The sequence below is a fragment of the Crotalus tigris genome, unplaced genomic scaffold (genome assembly GCF_016545835.1).
Source record: "Crotalus tigris isolate CLP2741 ecotype Arizona unplaced genomic scaffold, ASM1654583v1 scf7180000018585.330925593:3314079, whole genome shotgun sequence".
NCBI lineage: Eukaryota > Metazoa > Chordata > Lepidosauria > Squamata > Viperidae > Crotalus > Crotalus tigris.
The window spans coordinates 3,356,021-3,380,928 of NW_024097088.1; the positions used below are offsets into that span (position 1 = coordinate 3,356,021).

Here is a 24,908-nt window from a genome sequence, read left to right on the forward strand (position 1 = left end):
ACTAAAACACTTAGTTTTAAGATGAACAATTTCCACCTTTGGTCAAGGGTAAGGGAGCATCCCCAATGGGGGGTGGGGGATGGAGCTTATCTGGCAGCAGCGCATTTCCTGTGTCATTTGTATCTTAGTGCAGTTCAAAGGCTGTTTTCCCAACACAAAAATGTTGTGGGGCAAGTTTAGCAAAGGGAGAGCAACTGGCCCTAAGTTCAGCCCTGCATCTCCAGTGCTGAGAGTGAATCGAAACCTCGGAGCCCCCGGCCTTCTTCGCAGGGCTGCACTTTATGCCAGGCATTTCAGGCAACAGTCTGCCCAGTTATAATAATACCGATCTCACTACTGCTTCTTTGCTGTTTAACTACAGTCTGCCTAGGATCAAAGGGAACAGCAGACCAAAGTCTTCACCAACCAGGCATTCTGACCACCCACAATATTGCAAGAGGTTCAAAAGTCAAGCGGGCTCGCCCCCCCCCTCCAAACCTTGCACTGTAATCCAGAGCTTGTCAAATGCCCGTCCAAGGCAGGAGGAGGCAGTAGAATATCTCAAAACCCACTTCGGGAAATATTGTTTGTTAAAGCTGGCAGCTTGTCATACGGGAGGGACAGAGCAAAATGGTTCTCTCGCAAACTCCAGCTTCTCTTCTGGGAGGTGGGGGGGGGACACCAGGCGCAAGGAGCCAGCTCCACCAGGCTTGTGGGAACTGAGACCCCCATGAGGGGGTCACAACTCATAAGGCATCTTCAGCCAACATGAGAAGCCAACAAGCCTACAGCGCCCTCTGTTGGTAGAAAAGGGACACCACCTTGCACCAACAAAGCAAGCGGGGAGCCTCCCCTGCCTGGCCCTGAAGGGAGGCCCAGATTTCCAGCCCTGGGGAGCCCAGGGTACTCGGTGAGGCCTGAGGAAATTGGGGGCTTCTTCTGGACAGCGAGATGAGGCTCCCTTGGTGATCAGCTGACTAGAGCGTGGCCAGAACCGGCAACTGGGCAGGCTGGCTCCAAAGGCTGAGGAGCCCAGGGCTCTCCTTTTCCGGCGAAGCAGCAGCAGGAAGGCCATCCCGACACGCAAGGCGGACCAGAGGCAGCAGTCAGAGGAGACAGACCCACCCAAGACCAGGCCCTGCTGTGCCACGGAAAAGAAGGACAAGCCAGGTTGCCCAGAAGTACAGCTGACCGGGTGTGTGGGAGGTCCAGCTGCAGGGAGGCAGCTGTGGAAGGGGGAGAACCAGAGTTGGAAGCAGCTCCCTGTCCCAGCTGCAATTCAACGTGACAGCAGCTGGTCAATGGGCGCCCTGCCCCATGGCAGCGCTCACCCTTTGCACAGGGAATCCCCAGCCCCAAAGGCCAGCAGGTGCAGGAATGCAACATTGGGCTGCATCCTCCCATTGCTCCTCTCCCACCGGAGCCCTCCTGCGCCCTCCCCCCACTTCTGACTCCAAAGTGAGCATCAGCACCCAACAGGTGGAAAAGCTCCTCTCCTTCCTCCCCAAAACTTGTTCCACTTCTTGAAAGTCACCAGTTCAGTTCACACCTGGGAAGGCCAACAAATAACAGCAGCCTCACTCACATACACACACCTGCACAGGGACGCAGTTTGGAAGGACATCCCCAGATCTGATCAAAGTGACAGAAAGGAAAGCAAGTTCTCAAAATCTCAGCAGGGAGACCACCTCAGCCCACTCCCCCACAGCGCCCCCTGTTGAACTATATACAGAAATGCATCCAGTTGCAGGTAGCAGGTTCAAAATTTATCTGCCCTTCCTGACTTTGTGGCAGAATTACTGTTAGGAACCACCACCGCCCTCATTTGAGGGGGTGTCACAGTTCTGCATTCCCCAACTTCTTCCTCTGCCTAGCCCCTCTGCCCCCTTCCCCACCAAGCCAGGTTCTCTTCCGAGTAGGGCTCTGGTGGACAGGAGGGGCTCAGCTGTGCCACGCTTTGATCAGAGTGGCGCCCCTCCCTTTCCCTTTCCCCAAATGCAATAAAGTTTTAAAATTCAAAAAAAGTTGATCTTGGATTCAAAGTGTCTCTTGAGAGGAGAGCTGCAGTCCTGAGCGGGAAGGGGACGATGCAAAGGGAGGGCTGTGCGCAATCCATCCATCCCGCCTGGCCCGTCCAGAAGCAAATTAGTCCCGCCTGGGGGGTCTTGGGGGGAGAGGATTCCAAACCAGAATTCAGACACAGACTTTGTTTCAGTGCTCATAAAAGTGTAGTTAAAAGCAATCAACCCCAAGCCCACCTCCCTGTCCAGCACACAGGTTACTTCCTGGGATTTCTGTTCTTGTGCTGTGAGCAAGAAGTGTAGGCCGAGACCTGGGAACCACCCGGCCACGTAGAGAAGGTCCCCGTGCTTGGGCATGACACAAGCTCCCCCAAGGAGCCCCCTTTTGGCAGTTTCCTGGCCTGAGTCCAACTGCAGGAGCCCCTCTGCACGACGACCCGTCTCTTCCAGCAACCCACCAGTGTCCCTTGCTTGGCTCTGGAGCTCTGGATTCTCCCAAGACCCTGAAGCTGCCCAGCCATGGAGACCGAAGACCAATCTTTGGGGACGCGCAGACGGCACTAAGGCTCTTTCTGTGCAAACCGCTGGGTTGGTGGCTCCTGCCTGGTTGCCGAGGCCCCGCTCACCAAGGGGAGCTGCTTCAGGGGCTGATGGGATGCAGGCTGCGCACCACTGCCCTGCTCACATCATGATGTGCCTCCGGCGGTGCAGAGCCAGGTGGTCGGAACGTGAGAAGCTGCGGTCGCAGTCCGAGCAGCGGAAGGGCTTGATGCCCGTGTGCTTGCGGAAATGCCTGGTCAGCTCATCAGAGCGAGCAAACTTCCAGGTGCAGCCCTCCCAGGTGCACCTGTAGGGTTTCTCTCCTGCAGGGAGAAAAGGGAGTGACGGGCATGGGACAACTCACCCAATTTATGCTGGGTGCATTTTGGTCCCTGCAGCACAACTGATGAGTGGGGTCAGAGAGAGACGGACATCAACCTTGGACAGACTCAGCTGTGTAGAGGCTCCCTTGGGCCACTCTCTCTCCCCCGGCCCCCAGGCCCAGGCCCAGCCTTCCGAGAGGACCCACGGCAGTAGCCAGAGGATCATTGTGCTTTTCTGATGTGGGGAAAGTCAGAGAAAGGGAAGGTGCTCCATCGTGCCTCTGATGTGGATCCGGCAGGCAGACAGCCCCCTCCCACACCTGGGCAGAAGGACAGACCCTCTTCACTGGAAATACTGAAGACCAAATCTGCCCTCTTTGCAAATAATGGTGGGATAAAAATAAAGAAGCAGCAGCCAGCTGGCCAGCTGATTGCCTGGTGCTGATGCAGCAATGAGCTTGGATGCTCCGTCTCTGCCTCCTTCTCCTCAACGCCCCCCCCCCTTTGGCAGCCTGGGCCATGGCGGGAGAAGAAAGAGTAGGCTGCCTTTTCAAGATCCTCCTCTTTTCCTCCTTCAGAATGAAGCCCTTGTGTGCAGGGCAAATGTGTGCTTGCCCCTGGCTGTTGCCCACCACCTGTGCAATGTAGGAGGGAGGCAGCTGGTCTGTGCCATGGGCAGGAGGGAAGACACAGGCCCAGGGGCAGCTTCTTGAGCCCAGAGGCCATGGGTTTGGGTGCCAGCCCAGCCGGCCTCGCATTCCAGGGATGACAGAGGGATGTAGAGAGCTGGCAAAGGATGTGCTTTGGGAGAGAGCAGGTGGGATTGTGCGGGGAAGGGGTTGCTAGGAGACTCGGCTAAAAGGATTCCAGCCTGAAAGATGGAACAGGTTGCTAGGAAACGTATGTGGGAGGATCCATGGACCGAATTCGAATTCGTTGCTAGGATGCCTTGTGGGCAAGGGGAAGAACTAGCAGTCTCAGGCCCACGGGAGTAGAGCAGGCTGAAGACGGGCTCAGAAAAGCCACCTTCAATTTTAGCAGGGGGGGAGGGGCTTGGGGTGGGCATCCACAGGGAGCCACCCAGTCGAGGGAGCCACCCGGTGGGGCCAAAAGGGGCAAAGGATGGGTCTTAATGGCTGCTTAATCCCACCTCCCACGGGGGGGGGTTTGTCTCTGGCATGTAATAGGCATTAAGGAATCCAGGGGTGATCCTGAGAAGAGTGTGGCTGCAGGGCAGTGCCCCTGCCCCCCCCGAGCACCCACCAGTGTGTATCCTCCGGTGTGCTTTCAAGTGGGAGCTCTTGGTGTAAACTTTGTTGCACCCCTCGAAGTCGCATTGGTGGGTCCGCCTCTTCTTCAGGTCTGGTGACTCCGTCCGGGGTGGTCTGCCCCCCAACAGCCTGGCAAAGACATTTGGAGAGCCACGGCGTTCAGAGGGCGCTCCGGGAGTACCTGCCAGAACTGCATCCCCACCTCTGACTGGACTGTGACTCACTCTTTCTGTGGGTCAGGGAAGGAGGCCGGCCCGCTCTCCGAGGCGCTGTCCTCACTGTCGCTCTGGATCTCCACGGGGCACATGGAACTGGGGTCGACTTTCACTGCCGGAGGAACAGAGACCCTGTCAGAGGTCAGGCTGGCAGCTGCTCAAGAAACTGAAAACCGGCCTGTTGGAGCTGCAGCAGAGCCCCTTGCCAACGGCAGCAGGCGTGAGCGTCAGGGCAGAGGGCTCCTATTACAACTGCCCCCCACTCACCTCCTCCACTCCACCCCCTGGAAAGTTCTGCCATGAAGACACAGTGTGACAACCTTGTCCTTGGTGCAGAGGGGGGCACTCCACTTCCAGTGCAAGGGAGCACTCCTATTTATCTCACACGGCATATTCAGGGAGGTCTGCAAGCCCAGCATTCCTCTTCTGCTCAGCCCCCCCCAAGGAAAGGTGACTCCTTCCTGGACTGCAGGGCCTCAGAGGAGCACATCCAGAGACCTCCAGCCTCGTAGCCCCCCTCTTTCCAACATGATCAGGGAGGGAGGGAGGGAGGGAGAGGAGAGAACCCTTCTGGTGGTCCAGAGAAACTGCCCTCAAGCTTGGATGGGTCACACCCAGGGGGCCAGAACAGGGAGGCTCCCATTGCAGGCAGCAAGAGGGAGACCGATGCCCACCCTTCCCAGTCTCAGGATAAGTGGCAAGATGGCAGGCAGAGCTCACCAGATCCAGCGTTCTTGCCGTCTCCCCCGATCAGGGGCACCGTGATGGCAGCAGTGACGCCGTCGCTGGGCATGGTAGTGTAGACCACAGGCAGGGACTGCACCACCACTGGGATGGTCTGGAGGTTACCCATCTTGCTGGGCAGGTTGACCGAAGGGATGGTGTGGATGACGTGCAGAATCTGCTGCCCGCCACTGCCCTGCGTGGATGCCAGGATGGAGCCAGGGGAGAGTACAGCGGGGATGGCTGAGGAGCCCAGCCCAGCAGGGGACATGGACACCACGGGGGCCGGCAGTGCAGCTGGCAGGGGCGTTGAGCGGATGGTGGGAGGCTGCAGGGAGCCTTTGGGCTTATGCAGGGACAGGTCCACCGGCTCGGCCTGAGGCTGGTTGCAGTCGGTCGCCAGCAGCTCTTCGGGGGGCTCCGTCTTGATGTCACTCAGCAGCACCGGGGGCTCGAGGGAGCTCTCCCCCAGCAGCGAGGAGGAACTCATCCTGGGCTGGGCCTTGCCCTGGGCTGGCCCTGCCAACTGCAAAGGCGAAAGGAAAGGAGCGTAAGAGGCCCCCAGCCCAGAAACGGATCTGCACTGGGCTCCAGGCGTCCTGGGAACAGCCTCTCCCCACATGCAGGAAACCGCTTCAGCATCCAGGTTGCCCATACAAACCTCCAGCCCCTGGGACCACACAGAACCCTGATGGCTCCTGCCCCCAAGGGACTTGGGAAGGAGGAACCCCCAAAATTCGACTGATCCAAAGGCAGGAGGGAGAGGACCAAGCAAGCTGGAGGAACTGGAGGGGTTAATGCCAAGCCAGGCTGAGGAGGCCCCCCCCAGTACTTGGAGGGAGGCAAATCTCCCAGCCCCGAAAGCAGCAAGGTGGGGAGGGGTTGGAGGCAGTCCAGCAGTGGATTGGCAGTGGATCAGGGCTGGCCCAGGGGGGTGGAGAAGGACTGTGGTCCAGCTGGCCAGAGGGGCGAGGGTGAAGGGCAGGGGGCAAGGAGCTGCATGGCTGTTTTCCAGGGGCTTTGGATGCAAAGCTCCAACTGGAGAGTCCTCCCTTTGGTGCTGCGAGACCTGCCCAGGAATGGTCAAACCAGCAAGTCCCACACAAGCTCCTCCCCTGGCAGGGCGAGGCAGGTGTCCTTCCCCAAACTTTCTGGATGGGCTCATGCTGTCCCAGCCTTTCAGGGTCTGGGACAAGCAGCCTCCCCCCTCCCCTCCCTTCCCTGCTTTGCTTTGAGCAGAGGATAAGCAGGCTGCACAGCTTTTCTGGGGGAGCAGCCCTCTCACACAGGCTGCTGGAGGCCCCTCTGAGAAGGCTGCAGCGCTGCTAAACCCAGGTGGGCCCTTAGATGAGATTAAGCCATTTGTGTGGAGGTTTTGGTTCCCCTCTTGACTTTCAGAAGTGGCCGCCATGATGGCCAGGTGCCCAGCTGCAGAGGGTTGCATCTGCCAGAGCTGAGTCACTGCAACCTCCGTGAGGGTCTCTCAGAGACAGTCATGGGGCACAGAACCCCACTCTGCTTCCCCCGGATTGGGGGCAGCTGCAGGGGGCGCTGCTGCACTCTGGGGCTGCCTCTCCACCTCCGGCATCAATGGGTTAATTCTGATTTTCAAGCCTGGCCCACAAGCGTCCCCGTTACACCAGATGCCCTCTGGCTGAGGAGGAGTGACCGCCCAGCCTGCTTCTATTTGCAGTTTAAGGCTGCAGGCGGGGAGAGGGGGGCAGGTGCCATCACAGAGAATTTTTTTACCAGAGAAAGCTCAGCCTTTTATGTAATGATCCATATATATTTTCTATCCATAAAGCAAAAAGGGTATATTAAAAAGGGTCTTGCTTTTCCACCAGACTCATGCAAGAAACTCCACAGGATGCAGAATCTTTCCAACCACCCGAGTCAGGGGCTTCTCCCTTGCCAGACCCTCCCAGTGCACTTCTGCCAAGCATCCACCAGCACCTGCTGTTCTGCCACTCCTTCCCCCTGCTGCTTTAATCCGCAGCCTACCCACCCACTGCCCCTCCCTTCCCTTGGCCATCAGCTCCTCCTCGCTCAGCACACACACCCTGCCTGGAAACCCTTCAGATGAGTCGGTTGCCAACACTACAGAACCAAGTTGGATCCTGGACTCCCTTGCCCCCAGAAACAGGGAGAGAAGCAGAGTTACAGCCTCCCGGCTTTGCAGATGCGTTTGCTAGTTTCTCCTGCAGAGCATCTGTATCTCAGCAGGAGCCTTTAAAGGAGCCCTGATGTGCATGGACCCCCCCATGCAGTGCTCCCCAGGGCCAATGGGGATTGCAGGAGCAGAGAGCCAAGGAGTGCAGAGCACCCTGGTTCTCCTCCTCCTCCCCCTCCTCTCCCCCCTCCTCCTTCTCCACACCTAAGGCCTGCAGAGGGCTTGCTTAGCCCCAGTTTGAGAGCAGGACGAGGCCACAGCTTCTCATAGGAGCCCCCATGACTGTTTGGCTTCCTGAGTCAGGCCCACCTCCATTATAGAGGACCCCTTCCTTCTCTGGGAGGGTCAGTCTGGATGGCCTGGAGAAAGAGAGCCCAGAGAGGCAGCTCCACTCTCCACTCCACCTGCTGGGCAGCAATCTGAACCACAGGATCTCTGTCGCGAATGCCAGGGAAGTGAGAATAAGAGCTGCTGGGTGTGTGGGGGGGGGGGCAGAGTGAAGGGCAGCACTCTTCCTTATGCTCAGGGAGGGGTAGTTTTAGGAAATTAAAGCTGAACCCCCTGCCCCCAAGTTCCAGCCTCTCCCCACTAGCCAACAGGGGTCAATGAGGAAATCACTGGGCGGTGGGGGGGGGGCGATGTCGCCCCAGCAGTCTTTCATTCCAGTCCGAGGAAGAGCTCAGCCCAGAGCAGGAGGAGGGAGAGGCGGAAGGGAGGGGATCCAGCACTCGGCAGAACCTTTTGAGGAGCAGCCAAGAAGTCACAAAGGATGGGGGTGGTGGTGGTGGTGGTGGTGGTGGTGAAAAAGCTGCTCTCCTCTGCACAGTCCATGAGCCTCCATCTTCTAGCAGGGTGGGGGCATTATTGCTCCTGAGCCAGGATGGGAGGAGTTGACACCCACCCCCCATCAGCAGCCCTTTCCTACCATTACCCATAGCAGCAGCAGCACAGAGACTCCGCTTCCACAGGGCAAAACTAAAAGTGGGTTTTAGTGTGGAGGGACTCCCTCCAGCGTCCTGTGCCCTGAACAACCACTGCTCGTCTGACTCTCCTCTGGTCAACTCTTGGGAAGACTTCCCTGAAGGGCCTGCAGCTCTTCCGCAGGTGGCCTCTGCCCTTTTCTCACTTATAAAGGGGACAGGAAGGAGCCCACCTGGCCAGGTGTTTAGTCTTGAACCGGCACCTGCCACCAAAGGGCACTTGCAGACACCACAAACCTGCCCCTCCTCCATCCAAGGGGTGCTAAACCGAGAGAGCTTGGATCCCTCCTGTCTCTCTTCAGTTCAGAGCCGATCAGAGAGCCCGGGAGGAGGAGAGCGCAGGCGAACGGCTCACTGCCTCAAGGAAAAGCCCACCCTCACCCAGACACTCTCCCCGTCCCAGGGCGGCCGCGACCCACGGAGGTCCCGCCAGCTGTCACCGATGCTCCCTGTCAACAGATCAGCTCCGAAAATGCAGGGAGGCCGAGAGGGGCTGGACCCCGAAACCGAGGGGCAGCCTGGCAGCTAATCAAACGGATGCCTCCGGCCTGCAACGGGGGCACGAGGGTGGGAGGATTGCCTTGCGCCCCCTCCCCACCCTTCCTGGGCTCCAGAGAAGCCCCGCCCGGCGCCCGCATTGGGCCCCATCGGCCCTGCGAGCCTGGCGAGCGCCTGGCAGCCCAACGCAGCCAGACCGCTTCGGCGGGGCCCGAGCGGGCGGCGTCCCATTCGCCCAGGTGGGCCAAGCGCTCCCCTCCCCCGCGGCATCGCCACCTGCCTCCCGAGCGCGCCGCTTCCTGCCGCCGGGACGGGCGAGGGCGCTCCGCCTCTCCCCGCGGCGCACTCACCAGCCGGGCCCCCCGCGCGGCGCTCGACCTGTCCGCGGGCAGGATCATCCCGAGCCGGCAAGTGGCGGGCTGGCTGACCGGCTACGCGACGGGTTTCGGCGGCTCCCCCTTCTCCTCGCTCCGCAGCGGGCTGCGCGCTCTGCCTCCGGCGTCTGCCGGATGGGCGGGTGGGTGCGCCCTCGTGGCAGCCCCACCCTGGGGAGGGTCCGGCCAAAGAGGCGGCGGCGGCGGCGCTGGCGTTTGGGGAGCTCCGCCCGGCGCTGGCCGCGGCAAGCCCGCCCAGGGTTGCGGAGGGCGACCGGGCTCGCGGGGTAGGTCGGTCCCGTCGGCCGAGCCCCTGCAGGTGGACCGACCCGCCCCGGGTGGGGGAGGGCAGGCGCGCTAAGGGCCGGCCGGGTGTGGGTCCCCGCCGGGACCGCGTGCCAAAACTTGCTTCGCGGTCCGCGTTCAGTCGCGAAGTAGGCTAGCAACGAGAACGATCGGCCAAGCCCGCGCGCGGCCCTTTGGCTGCTTTGCCCGTGCACTCCACGACCGTGTGGATGCTCAGCACCGGCGCCAGGGAAAGTCCCGAAGCCCGCCCGCAAACCATTTCATCTGGCGCCAAGACCTGTGGCCCCGAAGAGCCGTTCCCGCTTTACTGGACGGGCAGGCGCCCGCGAGAGAAGCGGGTCCAAGAGGAGAGCGCCCTCCTTGCCCCGCTTCGCGCTCATTGCGCCGCCCCAGTTTTGCTCGGCCGGGAGGGACATCGCCCCCCAGGGCCCCCTGCCTGCCCCTCCCCCCTCCATGCAGCAAGCGTCCCCAGGAGACCTATCGCACAAAAGCACCCACCCGCCTCTGCCTCGGGGTGGGCTATGAGTCCAATCTGCAGCCGGTAGTGGCTTTGGGGTGACAGACGAGGTTTGTGGACTTTGTTTTAAAGCTGTTAGTCCAGCTAACCCCATCAACACCATATTCTTCTCCAGGCAGAAACCCCAGGTGCAGTAGGAAGCAACCTGGGCCGGGGTCTTTGCTCCTGGTGATGCTGGTCATCCTCACTGCAACTTTGCGGAGCCCACCAGATCCCTGCAGGGGCTGCAGCAAGAGGCACCGCCCAGCCTTGGCTTCCGGTAGCCCACTTGGCGTTGGTAATCTCACCCTCTCCCCTCAAAAAGGCATCCAGTTGGAAGAAAGAGCAGATGCTAGACCTCAGGTTCTCTTCCACCTGGAGAAAGAGAAGTCCCCAGAAAATAAATAGTAGCCCCCTCCCCCATTATCCCTGTTTTTCAAATGTCTGGAAAAGCTGGGAGCAAGTGCCTGGCAGAGCCAGAGATGAGTTAATCTTTTAACTGGCTGAGGGTGAAAGCAGAAAAGAAATCAAGGCATCTGGGTATAGACCCCCGCAGAGACACTGTTCCCAAGGCTTTGGCACCTCGCTGTGCAGGATCCTCCCTTTTCTACCTGCTTAAAGAGGGGGACAGTGGATGGAACCGGATCTGTCCTCTCCTGAGGAGAGCCGGAATGCCCTGATCCCCCAGAAGAGGGACATTCTGCACAGCTTGTGCCCACAGGTGGTTCTGGGAATGCTGTGCCAAGATGCCAGCCAGTTGGGTCCTCCACAAATGTCACGCACCCCCTCCCCAAGAACCCAGGGCTTTCCTTCCACCCGCGAGCCCCCATCTGAAATTAGTTGTCCTAATTTAAACAGCCCCTGTCTGAAACCCTGGTTAGATTTATCCAGGAGGAAAATACCGGGCAGCAGGGCCTGTCCCCTCGCCCTCTTCTGCTCTGGCCTTATGCAAAGTGCTGCACCATTGGTGCAGCTGCCAAGCTGTGCCTGATTCTGGAGGCCAGGCCGCTCTTCCAAGGACAGCCAACACGGAGGGAACAGGAGAGGGGGGGGGGCAGGCCAGCTGGCAGCCGGGCAAGAGCCCTGCCAGGCTCCCCTCCCCCAACTCGCCTCCGCCCAGGGTGGACAGGCAATTCCTGCCTGCTTGGGTGAAGCTGCACACCAGCCCCCGCCCTGCCCCAGGCCAATCACTGGAGGAGCAGCCCCACCCCTCGCAGCAGGCGGCCTCCTCCCCAGAGAGCAGAGGGCGTGGGGAGGGAGGCAGCTGAATGGCTGGATCACATTCTTCCAGCCCTGGCGTGTGTCTGTGTGTGTGTGTGTGTGTGTGTGTGTGTGTGTGTGTTGGGGGGCGGAAAGGGGGGGAAAGGCAGGAAAATCAGGCAGGTCTAATTTAGGAGGGGGACTCTCCTTCTTGGTGGGAGGAGGCTCTGGGCGGGATTCCCATCTTCCAGGCCTGGAGAAAGAAATCCTGGAGAAAGGACGGGAACGACACTCCCTCTTTTTCTCTCTTCCTATCCTAGGCTAGTGGTAGACTACTTCCTGATATGGAGGTTTCACTTTCAATCCCAAGCATACCTGCTGTTGTGCAATGGTAAAAGAAAAAGGTCCCCCCCTTTCTTTTAGAGAGCCACTGAAGTGAGGGGCCTCCGTGTTTTGCAACAGTGGGTTTCAGTTTTCTCTTCCAAAGGTCTTCTCCCTGTTGCCCAGACAGAAGAGCTCCTTCTTCCCCTTCTCCCATATAACCAGAAGACCCATGTTACACTTCCATTTCCAACACTGAGAGCTTGGCCCCTCTCTGCAAGGGTCATCTGGCCTGCTCCCTTCCAGAACCAAAGAGGGCCTCATTCAGGAACTGGAGCAGTGGGATGAAGAGGAGGGCACAAGCACAGCTGCCTCGGCTGCCCTGAAAATGGGGGAAACCCCCCCCCCAGGAAGGATCCACCCAGCCACAGGGGCAAGAGCCGCAAAAAGGGGCTGTGCTGCCAGGCACAAGAGGGCACAGACAGGCGGTGGCCACTTGGTACCACTCCAAAAGAGGCTGCAGTGCCTCCCTATGCTATTTTGTAAGCAGTAGCAGGGATTCCCCCCACCCCAGAAATCCTTACGGGGGGGGGGGAGGAAGAAGCCAGCCTCCTCAACTGGGGCCAGCACATCCCCTGTGGTCTCTCCCACTGAATCAGAGAGCTGGCACCACTGGTGCCCGTCTCCAACATCTATGGCTACCCTTAAGGGAGCCACATAAGAAGCCAGGAGCTTTCCCAGATTCATTGCAGGCTAGGACTTTAGCCATAGGGGCTGAACGAGCTGTGATGGTCTGAAGTGCACAAAATACCAACACACGGATTTCAACAAACAAAGACCATGCTTTACTGGGCGAACATGGCATTTGGCTAGAGATTGACAAAGAGGGTTTGCAGAGGCACCAGCAGAAGGCCCCAATCCCACAATCCTGGCTGGAGACATGCCCATTGCCAGTGACACATTAACCTCCACCACCTGCAGGGCACAAACCTGACTTTACTCTTCAACGGAGGGCCTTTCCTCTGTTGGCTTCAGGGCCAGGAAAGGGTCTGGAAAGGGGACAAGGCAGGGATGGAGATAGAAGCCCCCAACTTCAGGCACCTTGCATTGTGGGAAGGGTCAATCTGCTTTCACAAGTACCTTAATATTTCATTGGGAAAAGTCATCCTATCTAAGAGCTGCTTGGGTCAAAGCAATCCGCGTGGCTGCAGCCCATGAGCTACCATACCATGCCTCCTGGCCACCCATTTCTCATGGTCCTCGCCAGGACGGCTCGCACACAGTGCAGGGAGAAGTGCCAGGGGCAGGGCAGAGCAGAGCCCCAAGGACAGACGGGATGCCAGCAAATGAGGCCCGCTAACTCAATTGCTGAGAGAGCCACCAGCAGAGAGAGGGACAGCTCAGGCGTCTGCTGAATGGAGACTGGCCTTGACCCCTCTAGGCTGAGGTAGCACCAGGGAGACCCTGCCCTTCCACTGAACAGCGGGAGAAAACCCAGAATAATCCCTTCCTGGACCCCCACTCTTGGCCAACTCTTTGAACAGGAAAGACCTCCCTCCCCCCAGGCAGAAAGCAGCCCTCTCATGGCCCCACTGGGGATTCTGGAAGGAGCCTGAATCCTTTCCTTCTGCTCCAAAGACTGCCAAAGTGTCAAGCAGACCCCATCCCCACTGACTGCTCCCCCCACTGCTGATCTCCTGCCGACATGAAACATGGCCCAACCACAGTCCTTCAACAAAGGAAGGCTCCACGCTGCAGAGGCCACGCACAAGAGGCTGCTCCTGAAAAGCTGCCCTCAGCAGCAGAGCCCACATTCCCACTGGTGGGTTTCTGTAGCAGACAGAGGAGCCCCCCTTAACTGGGGGGAGGAGAGGAAGGCTCCTCCACTGGCAAGAACTCCTCCAGAGGGAGCTACCACTGGACAGCAGCTTGAGCTGGGCCTGGATTAATACAAGGGGAACTGCCTGGTGATGCCCCCCCCCCAGGCTCACAGCAGATGGGAGGAGGGCGGCTCCCCCCATCCTGAGCCCGGCAAGGTGGAGCCCCAGATATCGCCTGGCTGCGAGGGACACACCCAGCCACTCTGCTGTCCACACCTCCTGCAGGAATTTCCTCCTGGCCCAGCCTTACCCTGCTCCTCCGCCGCTGGCAGGCAGACGCAGATGGCACTGAGAGGCAGGGAGGAGGCAGGTGGCCAAGCCTGTCGGCACAGTTGCCTAGAGAATTCACACGCCCAGAGGGGCAGGACCTGCTCTGCGTCCCCTCCACTGCTAGGAGCCCAGCAAAGTCACTGGCAGGGCCAGGTGGGCACCCGGCAGGCAGGCAAGCTCTGGGCCCAGTGGCCCCTTGCGAGAAAGGTAGCCCCTCAGTGGTGGCACCTGCACACAAACCTCCTCTCCCTTCTGCTTTTAATACTAGGCTGATTGCAGGGGTGAGCTGCTCTGTCTTGTTGTCCAGCTCAGCTGGAGAGGAATTCTGGACATAAAACTGGACAGAGAAATTGAGGGCCCAGGACTTTGAAGGGCTCTCTCATCCAAGCCCCCTTAAGGGGAGGAGAGTGAAAATTGAGTGCCGAAAGTGTCGCCTCCCCCTCAGGTTTCTCCGAGAGGAGAGAGGTCTCCCAAGATTGGAGTGGGAGGTTTTGCAATCCAGGTTTTGCAATCCCGAGGATCTCCCTCCTTGCCCACAAGAACAGAAGAGAGACCAGGCTCACCGTGGTGTGTCACTGGTTGCATTCAGGAAGCAGGGATCAAAGGAAAAAAATGCAACCTGCTTACTGAATTTAGTACAATTGATAGAACTGATCTCGATTCTTTCCACTTCTGTCGCATTTACAAAGGCAACACAATGGAAAACTCTCAGAGCTTTGAGGCTGCCCAGGACCTCCAGGGCTGCTTGCAGGTGGCACTTCCCGGGTAGGCTGGGCTGGGGGCAGAAGCACCAGGAGCCACTCAGCTGCAAGGCTTCCCCAACAGCTCCAGGTAGAGGCAGATGTGCCAACTCTCCTGGCACGCTTGGTCATGCCATGGCACTTTTGCACCCAGCGCCAAAGGCCCTCCACCAGAATGGTCCCTCTCTTCTGCCCACTGATGCTTACAGCCTCTCCCCCCCCCCCAGGCCACCCATCCTGCTCAGCCATGCTCAGAAGTGGAGTGGCAGAATGCCCACGGAGGGGTTCTAAAGCAACAACAGCTGAAAATTAACGCCCCCCCCCACACACGTGTGTGTTGAGGGAGCTTGTCTCATCTTGCTTAATCTGCTTTGGAAAAGGAGCCCCCGGCCAACTGCACTCAGCTCCCAAATTAAAGAGGGGGGACAGGAGGGTCTCTTGAGGGAGAACCCTGGAGGACCCCTGCTGATCCCCTCCTGCCTGGCCAGGCATAGTTTTCTTGGCTTCCTGGGGAAGGTGTGTGAAGGAGCGGTTGCTAAGCAACTACAGGACACCTCCTGAGATTGGGGGGGGGGGAGAAAAGAAGATTCAGAGGCTATAACTACTGCATTGTTGCTGCCTCCCTCCTGGAGGGGGGCATTCCAATTCCCAGCCCCTCCCTTCCCCCACGCCTTCCCGCCCTGCCTGTAGCTTCTGAAGCTATCCAAAGCTAAGGGGGGGGGAGGTGGGGGGGGAGGCAAGTACTACAAGTTGCCAAGCAACCCCTCCCAGCCACATTCCAAAACTGCAGGACGGTGGCCCGCCAACCGGGCAGGGGAAGAGGAGGCCTCCCTCCCACCCTGGACCACGGAGAACGCCTGCTGCCCAGGAGCCAACCATCATCATTTGGAGGAAGCTGGGGGTGGCAGGAGGTAAAAGAGAAAAGCCACCAGGACCACAAATCTACCCAAGCACCATTGCAAAACAAGGAATATTTTGTACTGGTCAGCAGCGCTGTTCTCCCTCCCCCCACTCCAGGCCCAACCCTTGCACCCCCAAAAGCTGACTGGTCAGCTGGATAATGTTCCCCTTTCCTAACTCGTTCGGGGGGGGGGGCGTTCCATATCAGAGGCCAGCCCCCTCCCTCTTCCATGCATCTGTCAGCAGCTTCAGCCGGCAGGGGGCTGGATGCCCTGAGGAATCGGGAGGGGAGCACTGCCCACCTCTGGGACTTTGAGACTGGCAGCAATAGGAAATGTGAGTGCCAGCCCAGCCCCGTAGCCTCCCAACAAATGCTTGCCACCGACTCAGCACTCTCCCTCCCGTACAGGCAGCACATGCACCGTTAATCCATGGCACCCCATTGAAAGCCACTCAACTTGCGGCTCTCGTGGCCTCCAGCATCAACCTTGACTGGGCTTTGTTGCCTTCTTTGCCTCCACAACTTGAGGCTTGCCAGGAGGAATTACCACATCACCTGAGGGGTCTTTTGCCACCTTCCCTTCCCCACCTTGAGCAGCGAATCAAGAAGTTGCTGCAAGTGACATACAGAGAAGCTTTTGTTTAATGTCTGCATTTATTATTTTCAAGCACTGGGATATGCTGATGGTTGTACTAGAAACCGAGAAACCTATTGTGTGATTCTGTGGGAGAAAGAGAAATCAAACAACGGCGACAAAGAATGCTGGTCTGGCAAAGGAAGCCCCCATGGACTGTTCTGCAGCAGAAGCTCCCACCAATCCTCAGCCATGCACCCCAACAGAGCCATCCCAGCAGTGGGTCCCGCCCATCTGCTCCCCTGGCCAACAGCGCCTGCTCTGCTCCAGAGGAGCAGTGGGGAGCCCATGCCCATCGTGGAGAATGGCTAACCCAAGGGGGCAACCCATTTTCTGGCAACCTCTCCATAACTCTGCTCCCAGCCTTGCCAAGTATGGAAAAACCCAGAGTCCCACTCCGCCCAACTGCAGGCTGAGCTGCTCAGGGCTGCCTCTGCATGCCAGGCCTTGTGTTACAGGGCCGGCCCCCTAAGGGGCATATGGAAGACTATGTGGGCAGAGCCATCCAGCTGGCAGTGCCATCTGCAAAGGAGGAAGAAATGCACTGCCCTCTACGGAAGACCTTCTGTCATCCCTCAGACTTGTACCCCTTCGCAGCAGGAGCCTGCTTTTCCCAGGGCACCTTTGTTTAGCTGCAGGCGGCACCTTCCGAGGATGCCCCCTGGGTGCCACTGGGCCTCAGCAGGTGGCCTCACTCGCAGCACCCGCCGCGCTCACCAACCCACTTCCTCCCACACTGGTAATACAACCAAGACGGAAGAGGGCTGGGGGCGGGTGTCTCTCATTCGGATCTGAAGGCAGCTGCACTGAACAGGAAGGGGGGGGGTCCCTGGGAAAATGTCCTGCTTCTAACACCATCCTGACTGAGGGGCCGTTCAAGCAGTGCTTGGCTGGGAGAGCTGCATCCCAGGGGTGGCAAGCCAAGCCTGTCCAGAGGGCACCCATTGGTAAGGCTGGGCTTGTTCTCAATTATAACATCGCACCAAGAGGGGGCACTGAATGGCGGAAGGCCCCTCTCCCTCACAGATTCCTCCTGGGTGGCCCCAGTGCTCCCAGCAACCAAGAGCCTTGCTGCTGAGCATCTGCGAGACTGACCGCCCCCACCCCAGGTGGCCAGGCTGGGCCTACAGCCAGGCTGGGAGGCCCCCCAATGCCCCCCCCCGTTCAGAAGGCGGAGGATGGAGCCATCACTTCCTTTTTCCCAGTCTGCAAGAAACAACAGTTCTGGTGGGCAGGGGAGGGAAGGGAGGGGCTACTCAAAAGGAAAAAATGGCCCCAAAGGGTCCCCCAAGCCTCGAGCGGCAGAAACTCCCAAAAGCCACTCAGGCCACAAGTAGGCCAGGCTTGATGGAGGAGCTTCCGGCCCTGGATGGATGTAGATGGTCAGCCTGTCCTCATCTGAGGTGCTGCTTCCAGCAGGCCCAGTTCTCTAGGAAAATGACCCCTTGGATGCCCCTTTTGGCCGAGCCATAGGAGCATCTGACGGGAAGAAGTTTCCTATGCACCCAGAGGGGCTGAATGGCAACAGGCTCACCCCACCCTCTGAATCTTCTCGTTCCCTGAAATCCCCCTTCTCTGTACGAGCAACCCCCCCCCAGCGTCACCTTCAATGAAAGGCAAGTGGGAGGAGGAGTTCACCAGCAGGGCAGCGTCCCTTGGGATAGAAGACCCCACGCCCAGATTGTGCTCATCCACCTGGAATATTCACAGCTGAAAACCAAGAGAGCTGCTCTTGTGCACTGGCGCTCTGCTTCCTGGGCATGCAAGGCACCGTGGGTACCAAATGGGGCAAGGGAAGCCTGTGGATGAGGTTGGGGTGCATTCTACTGCAGGGTAGAGAGCATGGGATGGGCACAGGGAGCAAGCGAGACATAAGCAGTTAGATAATCCCAAAGCAGGAGAAGCAGCAGAACCTCTGCACGGATCTAGACCAGAGGAATCTGGCAGGGGGAGCCTGGAGCCGCACTCGGCATCTCTGCCAAGATCCAGCCGCCCCAGGTGACACTGAGCCTGCCGCCTTCTTCCCACAGCTAACAGCCACGGCCGGGTTAGATGCTTGGCCAGGACCTGCCAGTCTTGAGCCAGAGCACAGTTCCAGCCGCCTGAAAAACAGGTTCTGGGCCCAGACGCTCCAGAGGTGGCCCAGCCCTGCGGAAGAATGAGGCAGCCCCTGAGAACTAAGCTGACCCAGCTCAGAGATTGTCAGCACGGAGCTGCTGCCAGCCCAAATGGATTCCGGATCCTTTTTCACATGCCCCAGGGCAGCTAATCCCTGGCACTGCACACAAGCCTTGGACCTGCACCTGGCGCTCGACATCTCTCCAGCCATCTTGGGTGCATGTAAAGGTCGGCTGCTCCAGAGATGCTGTGGCCACTGGTTCTGGGGAGGTGGCTCCGGGCAGCCTCCCTGTGGAGGTCTAGGCAGCCAGGGGGTACAAGAGGAGCCCCCTCTGCCCCACAGCTGGCAGAGTCACTCCTTTGATTTATACCCTTCCCACTGCCTGACCATAAGCATTCATGTCAGCTAAAAATGAAGCAGAGAACAGAAACAAATAAAATTAAAGGAATTAAAGCCTCTCCTGAAAAGGCCTCCACTGCCAGGCAGCTGTGCAGCAGAGGGCCCCCCTTTCCACTGGCAGAGTACGTGGGGGGGGGGGATATCACTCAATCACAAGAGGAAGAAGCAAGAAGGTTGCACAGACTCCCCCCTCAGGGACAGAAGCCCAAGTGTCAGCCAGATACCATCTTGGGACAATGGGGTGTGTGGGCTTCCCCTCTCCCTCCTTCTTTTCAGGCAGACCACCACGGGGGCGGTTCCCCCTGCCTGCCCCCCCCCCAGGCACATCCTTCCTGCTCATAGCTGCGACCTTCCAAGCATATCACTGGCTCTGCTTCCCAGCGCTAGAGGGAGGCAAGGCCCAGGTGGGGGGCAGGGGGAGGCAGTGTTGAATGTGCCAACTGCAGGCTGTCCCCACGGTTCCCCCTGCACAGCTAGGTGGGATAGAAAGGATCCCCTATCGAGGGGGGGGGCAGATTGCACCTCTGCTGTGTCCTGTTAGAAAAAAATGGGTTTCTGCAAAAAGCCCCCCCCCACACCCGAAGCAAGCAAGTAAGTGAAGGAAGGGGGCTTTCTCTACCGACATGTGACAACCCCTGCCAGAATTCCCATATTAGGGCTGATGAATTTGTTCCCAAAACTAACTAGGAGTTGCTCTGGCCCCAAAAGCTGGCTGTGTGGCTTCTTGTATCGGGAAGAGGACTCAGGCAGAAACAGTCCAAGAAGCCTGAAAGCTGTTTCACAATCTTTAAAAGCAATACACACACCGCCCGCAACTACTATGGTAGAGAGACAAAATACATCTCACGAAGCCCCCAGCCTCCAAACAACAGTCCTGATGCAAGCTAGGAGGGTAGCCTGCACCCACTGGAGCAGGGTGCAAAGTGCCGGAAGAGGACACCTCCCCCATCTGCCTTGACCCAAATCTTGGCAGCCCAGTAGCCTTTGGGGAGCAGCAGGGAACCCCATCCCTAGATAGCAGGAACTGAAACATTGCCACATTTCTTCTTTTGATTGTAAAATAATAGATGGACCACAATGGGAAAAAAGCAAACAATACAAAAGCAGGTGTGTCATCTCTCCGGTAAGGCAACCAATTTGCTTCTGGGGCCAATTCAAGGTGCTGGTTGCCACCTTTAAAGCTCTATGTGGCTTGGGACCAGGTGATCCGAGGGACTGTCCTTTGCTAGTGACATCTACCTGACCCACCAGAGCGGGGAGGAAGGGAATGCTATGGGGCCCCTCCCCTAAGGAGGTGCATTGAGCTGGGCCAAGAAGTAGGGCCTTCCTCCCTGGGGAATATCATCCTTATGGAGATTAGACTGGCCCCCACTTTGACACTCTTTTGGAATGGCCCAGGAGATCTGGGGAGCTCAGAGTGGGATAGAGCCCATCAAGTGGCTCGTCTTATTGTGTGTTGTCCACAGCGGTGGGGGATTGTATGTTTTCTATACTGGGTTTTTATTTTTTGCAGTCCGCCCAGAGTAGCTCAGAGCGAGTGGGTGGCCACGTAAATCTCCCAGATAAATAATCAGATGAAATTCTTGAAGACTCTGCCCCAGAGCAGGCATTTCTTCCTGATCCCTTCATTTCAGAATGCTAAAACACAAAAATGGTGCAAAATATTTTAAAATCTTTCCTGCCATTTTAGGCCACGCAGGAGAATTCAGCTCAGATTAGTAAAGTGGAAAATCCCTGGGACTTTACGAGGCAAGCAGGCCAAAGGCACAGTGGACCTTGGGGCTGGGCACAGACCTCAGCTTAGAAACGGTCCTGCGTGCGGACAGCCTGCGGACCAAGCGCCGGGCTCTTCCAGCGTCACAGGCCAGCCATCTTTCTGTGTGACGCTCATCTGGACAAGTGGCCAGAAGGGAGGTCAGCTTCTCCTGCCAGTGAGCCGGCCACCCAAAGGGCCAGAGTTCACTCAAAAAGGGAGCAGCCGGAGGAGACCCCAGAGCCACTCAGCAACTGGGGGAGGGGCAAGGCAGCTTTTCTGTTGTCCAGACAGGGTAGATGCTGGGCTGAGCAGAGGGAGGAAGTCAGGTGGGACTGCATCAATGGCACAGTAGGAGCAACACCCAGACTTCCTGGCCCTCCTCAAGAAGCAGGAACCACAAGCTGGTCTCCTCTTCGGAAGGTGTCTGCAAGACACAAACTTCGGCCTCCTCCGTACTTCTGGAAAAGACGGCCCAAACCCATCCGGGAGCATCCCACAGATCCAAAGACACACTGCTCAAAACAGACGGAAAGCCTCTAGATTCAAGGACGACATTCGTCTGCAAACAAGAACAGGCAGAGGGATGGAGGAGAATGCAGAGCTGGGAAGGTGAACTGCATATCTCAACGCTTGTATTCCTTATTCTAAGGAAAAAGTACAATATTCATCTTTTTTTAGATGGCTGCCATTTGGCCAAGAACAAGGAAGGACTGGACAAAGTCGTGCATGGCGAAGGTGGTCATGAACAACAGAGGAAGCCTGCTGAGAGGCCACAAGTTGGAAAGCAGGTTAAGTCAGGATTCCTCTGTTGGGACTTTGGGTTCCTGGTTGTGCAGAGAGCAACCCTTAATGGTAGCAAAGGACCTTTGGAACTCATGGCCACTGCAAAGTGCCCATCTGGAGGAGGCTCACCCCTTCCTAGAGCAAAGCCACCCCAGAGGACCTCTGCAGTAGAAAGGCAGAACAAAGATTAGCAGTGCAGTACAGCAGTTAGAGAGATTGGATCTGGGGACGAGCCCAATCAAACCAAAGGGCCCCCAAGGTACTCTGGACTGCTCCCTCCCTCCACCCACCCACCTACCTCACAGAGGGGTTGTTGGGAGGATAATGGAAGGAGAAGCCTCCACACATACTTAACCTCTCCAAAGCTGGCCTTGGTGGCTTCCCCAAAGGATGCTTCATGGGCCCTGGGTCCCAAAACTGATGCTCCACCCTAGGAGGTCCATAAACTTCCCACTGTCAAAACTCAGCCTCCCATAAGCTTAGGAGCCCCCTGGGCTGTCCTGCCCCTCCAGCAAGCCACAAAGCAGTGTGATCCCACAGCCTTGCAGATGGGTGCCCAAACAGCCTGGGTTAAGCCCTCGATGCACTGGGGAAGTCAGAGAGGTAGCTGGTTTTGTGGAGACCTTTTTGCCTTGGGCACGGGGGGGGGAAGCCCCCACCCAAACTCACCAGCTTCACTTCGGTTTTCACTGGGGAAAACCTCCCAGACCACAAGGCTCCTCCCCTTGCCTCGCAGGGCACAATGGGTCAGGCAAGCCAGTGAACCCCAGGTGGACACCAAGCCCCCTCCTGACCCAGAGAAACAGCAGTTCTCCCCAGAGTGCCAAGGGTGGGGAGGACCCTGAAAGCAAATCCCAGGGAAGGGAACAGATGGAGAGCCCCCGCCGCCATGCCAACCACACACCTGGCACAGGCTGAGGCCAAGCCCTCCCGGGAGCCTGCTCTGCCAGCCTTCCACAAAAGGAAAAAGGCCTCCAGCTTCCAAGGCCTCCCTCCCCCACCTCCAATTCAGAGAGGTGCTCACCCATAAACCGGGCCTTGGGCGGGCTGGACCCCCGAAGCGGGAGGGGCAAAGAGGCAGGGCAGCCAACTTTCTACTCACATCCGGCATCTCCGCACTCCGCGCCCCATCAGTTCCCTGGCAACTCTTAAAGGTGTTTTGGGGACCCTACAGAATATGTTTGCGGTCCCTTCCCGCTTTCTCACCCGGGAGGATGGAACGATCGGCGCGGAGAAACCTTCGGAACTGCTCCCGTTCGCTCCCCCGGCGGCCGCCAGCATCACGCTCCGCTAGAAGCCCCGGGCGGCGGAAGAGCGTTCCGAGGCGTGCACAGAGAGCTCCGCGGGATGGGGGGGAAAGTACCCGCCCTGAAACGCCCAACCAGCGTCATCCCAAATCCGGGGGCTGACCTCGCTCCGGCAACTGCCTCCCCACCCGCGGAGCCGAGAACAACCCGCCCAAGCCAGCCAGGCACCCGGGAGGGGCCGGAGCCGAAGGGGACGCCCCTTCCAGCCCGACCCCGCCCACCTGCTGCTCAGCCCCGCCCCTCGGACCCGAGACCACGGGCCCTCCCCTCGTCTGCCTTGGGGGACCCGACGCCCAGGGCGCCGGAGGGGCGTCGGGGGCGCGCCCAGCCTCCCCAGCTGTCAGCTCCGCAGCAGCGGCGTCAAGGAGGCAGCGCAAGGGCGGCGGCGGCGGCGGCCGACCGAAGAGGCTTCTACGGCCGCCCCTCTCGAACGCCGCCCGACGCGTCCGACGCGCGCTCCGGGGCAGCGGCGCCCTCCACCCTCGCCCGGCGACAGCGAACAGGCTGGCGGAGCCGCCCGGGTGGAAGGGTCGCTGGCGGAAGCCGGGAAGGGCCGCCCGGTCGACGCGGGGGCGGAGGCTGCCGGCGCCCGGCCGGGTACTCCGCAAGCTGCCGCCGCTGCCTTCTCCGCCCGGCGGTGCCAGGCGCTCCGCCGCCGCCGCCGCCGCCGCTTCCTGGGGTGGCGCCGCTTCCTCTTCCTCCCCCACCCTCCGCCCGGCCCGCCTCTCCGCCTCGACCGCCCGCTCGCTCGCTCGCTCGCGCGCCCCGCGCTGACTTACTTTGCCTCGGCTCCTCCCGCGCGGCTGCCGGTCGAGGCCCGGAGAGCGGCGTGCGGGGAAAGGCGGCGGGCGGGCTGCTGAGCGGCTTTCACGGCGTCGGTGCCCGTCGGCCCCTCCGTCCGTCCGTCCGTCTGTCCGTCCGCTGGGCTGGCAGGCTCCGCTCTCCTCGCTCTCCTCTCGGCGCGCTCGGCTCCCCACCCAGCCGCCAGCCCTGACCCCACCCAGGGCTCCACCCAGCCGGGCTGCACACGCTGTCAATCACCCGCCCCTCGCAGACGCCGCGGCCAACGTGCTCCCGGCGGCTCCGGAGGAGGCTCGGCGCGCGGGTGGGGCAGCCACGCCCCGCCGTCTCCGCAGAGCCGGGCGGGCGGGACGGCCGCCGCCTCCATCCGGAGCACCGGCGGCCGTAGCTGAGCGGGGGCCCCGCCCTGCTCCGCCCTGCTTGGCCCGCCCCTGCCTCCCGCGCCCAGGGAGGGCAGGGCCGGGCGGCCAGCCAGGTGAGCGCGCAGCGAGGGCGCCGCTGCCTCCTCCGCGCTCCGGCCCCGGTCGGGCGGCCGTGCCCAGCCCTCGCCCCGCGACCCGCCGAACAAAAGGCCCGCCCGGCAGGCTGAGCCTGGACCGGGGCCTTCCCGGATGCTCGCAGAAGCTACGCGGTTGTCAGGTCGGCGGCACGCCCCGAGCGGGGGGGGGGGAAGTACCGCCCGAATCGGTTGCCTTGGCGGACGATCTCCGCCGGGCGAGCCGACTTCGGCCGGATGGCTGGAAGCCAAGCAGGCAGCTGCGAACGAGCGCCCATGTGCAGGAGTGGCGTCTGGGTGGTGGGAGCCTCTTGCCCTTTGCCCCCTCCCGGGGCAGACGCTGCATCGATCCGCTGCCAGTCAGGCCAAGGTCAGCTCCGGAGCTCAGTTCCCAAGTAGCTCATTGGAGTTCTCTCCGGAGAACTCTTCCCCCCCCCCCCCAGCCCCAAGGCTGCCTCTGGGTCTGGCTCAGAATAAGCCCCTTGGCAGAGGCAGGACCAGGGTATTGCTTATTTGGGGGCTGCTCCCCAGAGCTCTGCAGGCAGGAGGCCGTTCAGGCAGCTGGTGCTCCTCTGTCCCCAGAGCCAAAGAGAGGCCACACTGGCTCTGAATCTTCGAAGTCAAAGGAAGGCAGCCTGCTGTGTGCAAAAGGGCCCAGGTGAAACCTCTGGCATGACCCACCTTGATGGAACACGGCAGCTTCTTAGGATAACCTTCGCCTGCAAGACTGGCCGTGTCAACTTCTGTGAATTGTGACAGCCGAGCAGCCCCCCTGCCCCCAATAGGCCAAGGTGGCTGAGTGGCCCCTGGCCGGAGCTCCTGCTGGCCTCCCTGAGGTTTGGTGGGGGCTGCTGCTTTTCCCACTGACCTGTCCCAGAGGATCATTGGGAGTCAAGGGACAATTCAACTTCGTTGGAAGTCCTGAAAAGACTGGCTGGGGATAGAGAGGAAACGGGCGGGCAGCAGCCACAGAGCCAGCAGGCGCTGCAACAAGCTGCTTTGCGTGGAAGGGCTGGCCCCCCATTTCCTCCATGCTAGTCCCCACCATCTTCCTGCTATTCCAGGATCGTCCAGCACCAGCTCCCTTCCAATCCTGCCAGCTTCTCCATGACAACCTCAGCAAATAACACTGCAGCAGTTTCCTTGAGCCTTTCCCATGGAAACAAGCTCCCCCAGCCCCATCCAGCCCAGCCTGGCTCTTGCCATGGGATGAACCCCAAGCGACCCTGGAGAGAGACCTTCAAAGAGCTGGGAAAGAAGGAGCATCAGGGACAGGATGGATCTGGAAGAGAGAGGAAGACGAGGATAGTGTGAGCAAGATAGCACTACTGTTGAGCTTATTTGCCAACAGACAGACAGACAGACAGACGTAGAGTGCCACAGCCTAGGACTTCATCTTCTCAAG

General features: G+C 59.5%; 1 protein-coding gene across 5 annotated transcripts; it reads right to left on the reverse strand.

The window, feature by feature from the left end:
* Positions 1-1,723: 1,723 nt before the first annotated feature.
* Positions 1,724-23,267, reverse strand: KLF8 (Kruppel like factor 8). 5 transcript variants are annotated; one of them, XM_039354902.1, is made up of 5 exons: positions 22,986-23,267; positions 5,070-5,598; positions 4,359-4,461; positions 4,127-4,263; positions 1,724-2,863 (listed from the first exon to the last, which is right to left on the reverse strand). In XM_039354902.1, the coding sequence occupies exons 2-5, from the start codon at positions 5,560-5,562 to the stop codon at positions 2,682-2,684; spliced, it is 915 nt and encodes a 304-aa protein (XP_039210836.1). In that variant the 5' UTR covers positions 5,563-5,598; positions 22,986-23,267; the 3' UTR covers positions 1,724-2,681. The 5 variants fall into 5 exon arrangements, with proteins under 5 accessions (XP_039210836.1, XP_039210831.1, XP_039210833.1 ...); XM_039354897.1 differs by lacking the exon at positions 22,986-23,267 and adding an exon at positions 22,106-22,648; XM_039354899.1 differs by lacking the exon at positions 22,986-23,267 and adding an exon at positions 22,002-22,117.
* Between the last annotated feature and the right edge of the window lie 1,641 nt (positions 23,268-24,908).

Bases quoted from the DNA above. Each gene is read 5' to 3' on its own strand.
- KLF8 (XM_039354896.1), bottom strand. From the start codon at position 6,516: ATGCAACCCTCTGCAGCTGGGCACCTGGCCATCATGGCGGCCACTTCT. The intron at 4,462-5,069 runs GTGAGCTCTGCC...TTCCTCCGGCAG, and splicing joins CGGCAAGAACGCTGGATCTG to TGAAAGTCGACCCCAGTTCC. The intron at 4,264-4,358 runs GTGAGTCACAGT...TGTCTTTGCCAG, and splicing joins TTCCCTGACCCACAGAAAGA to GCTGTTGGGGGGCAGACCAC.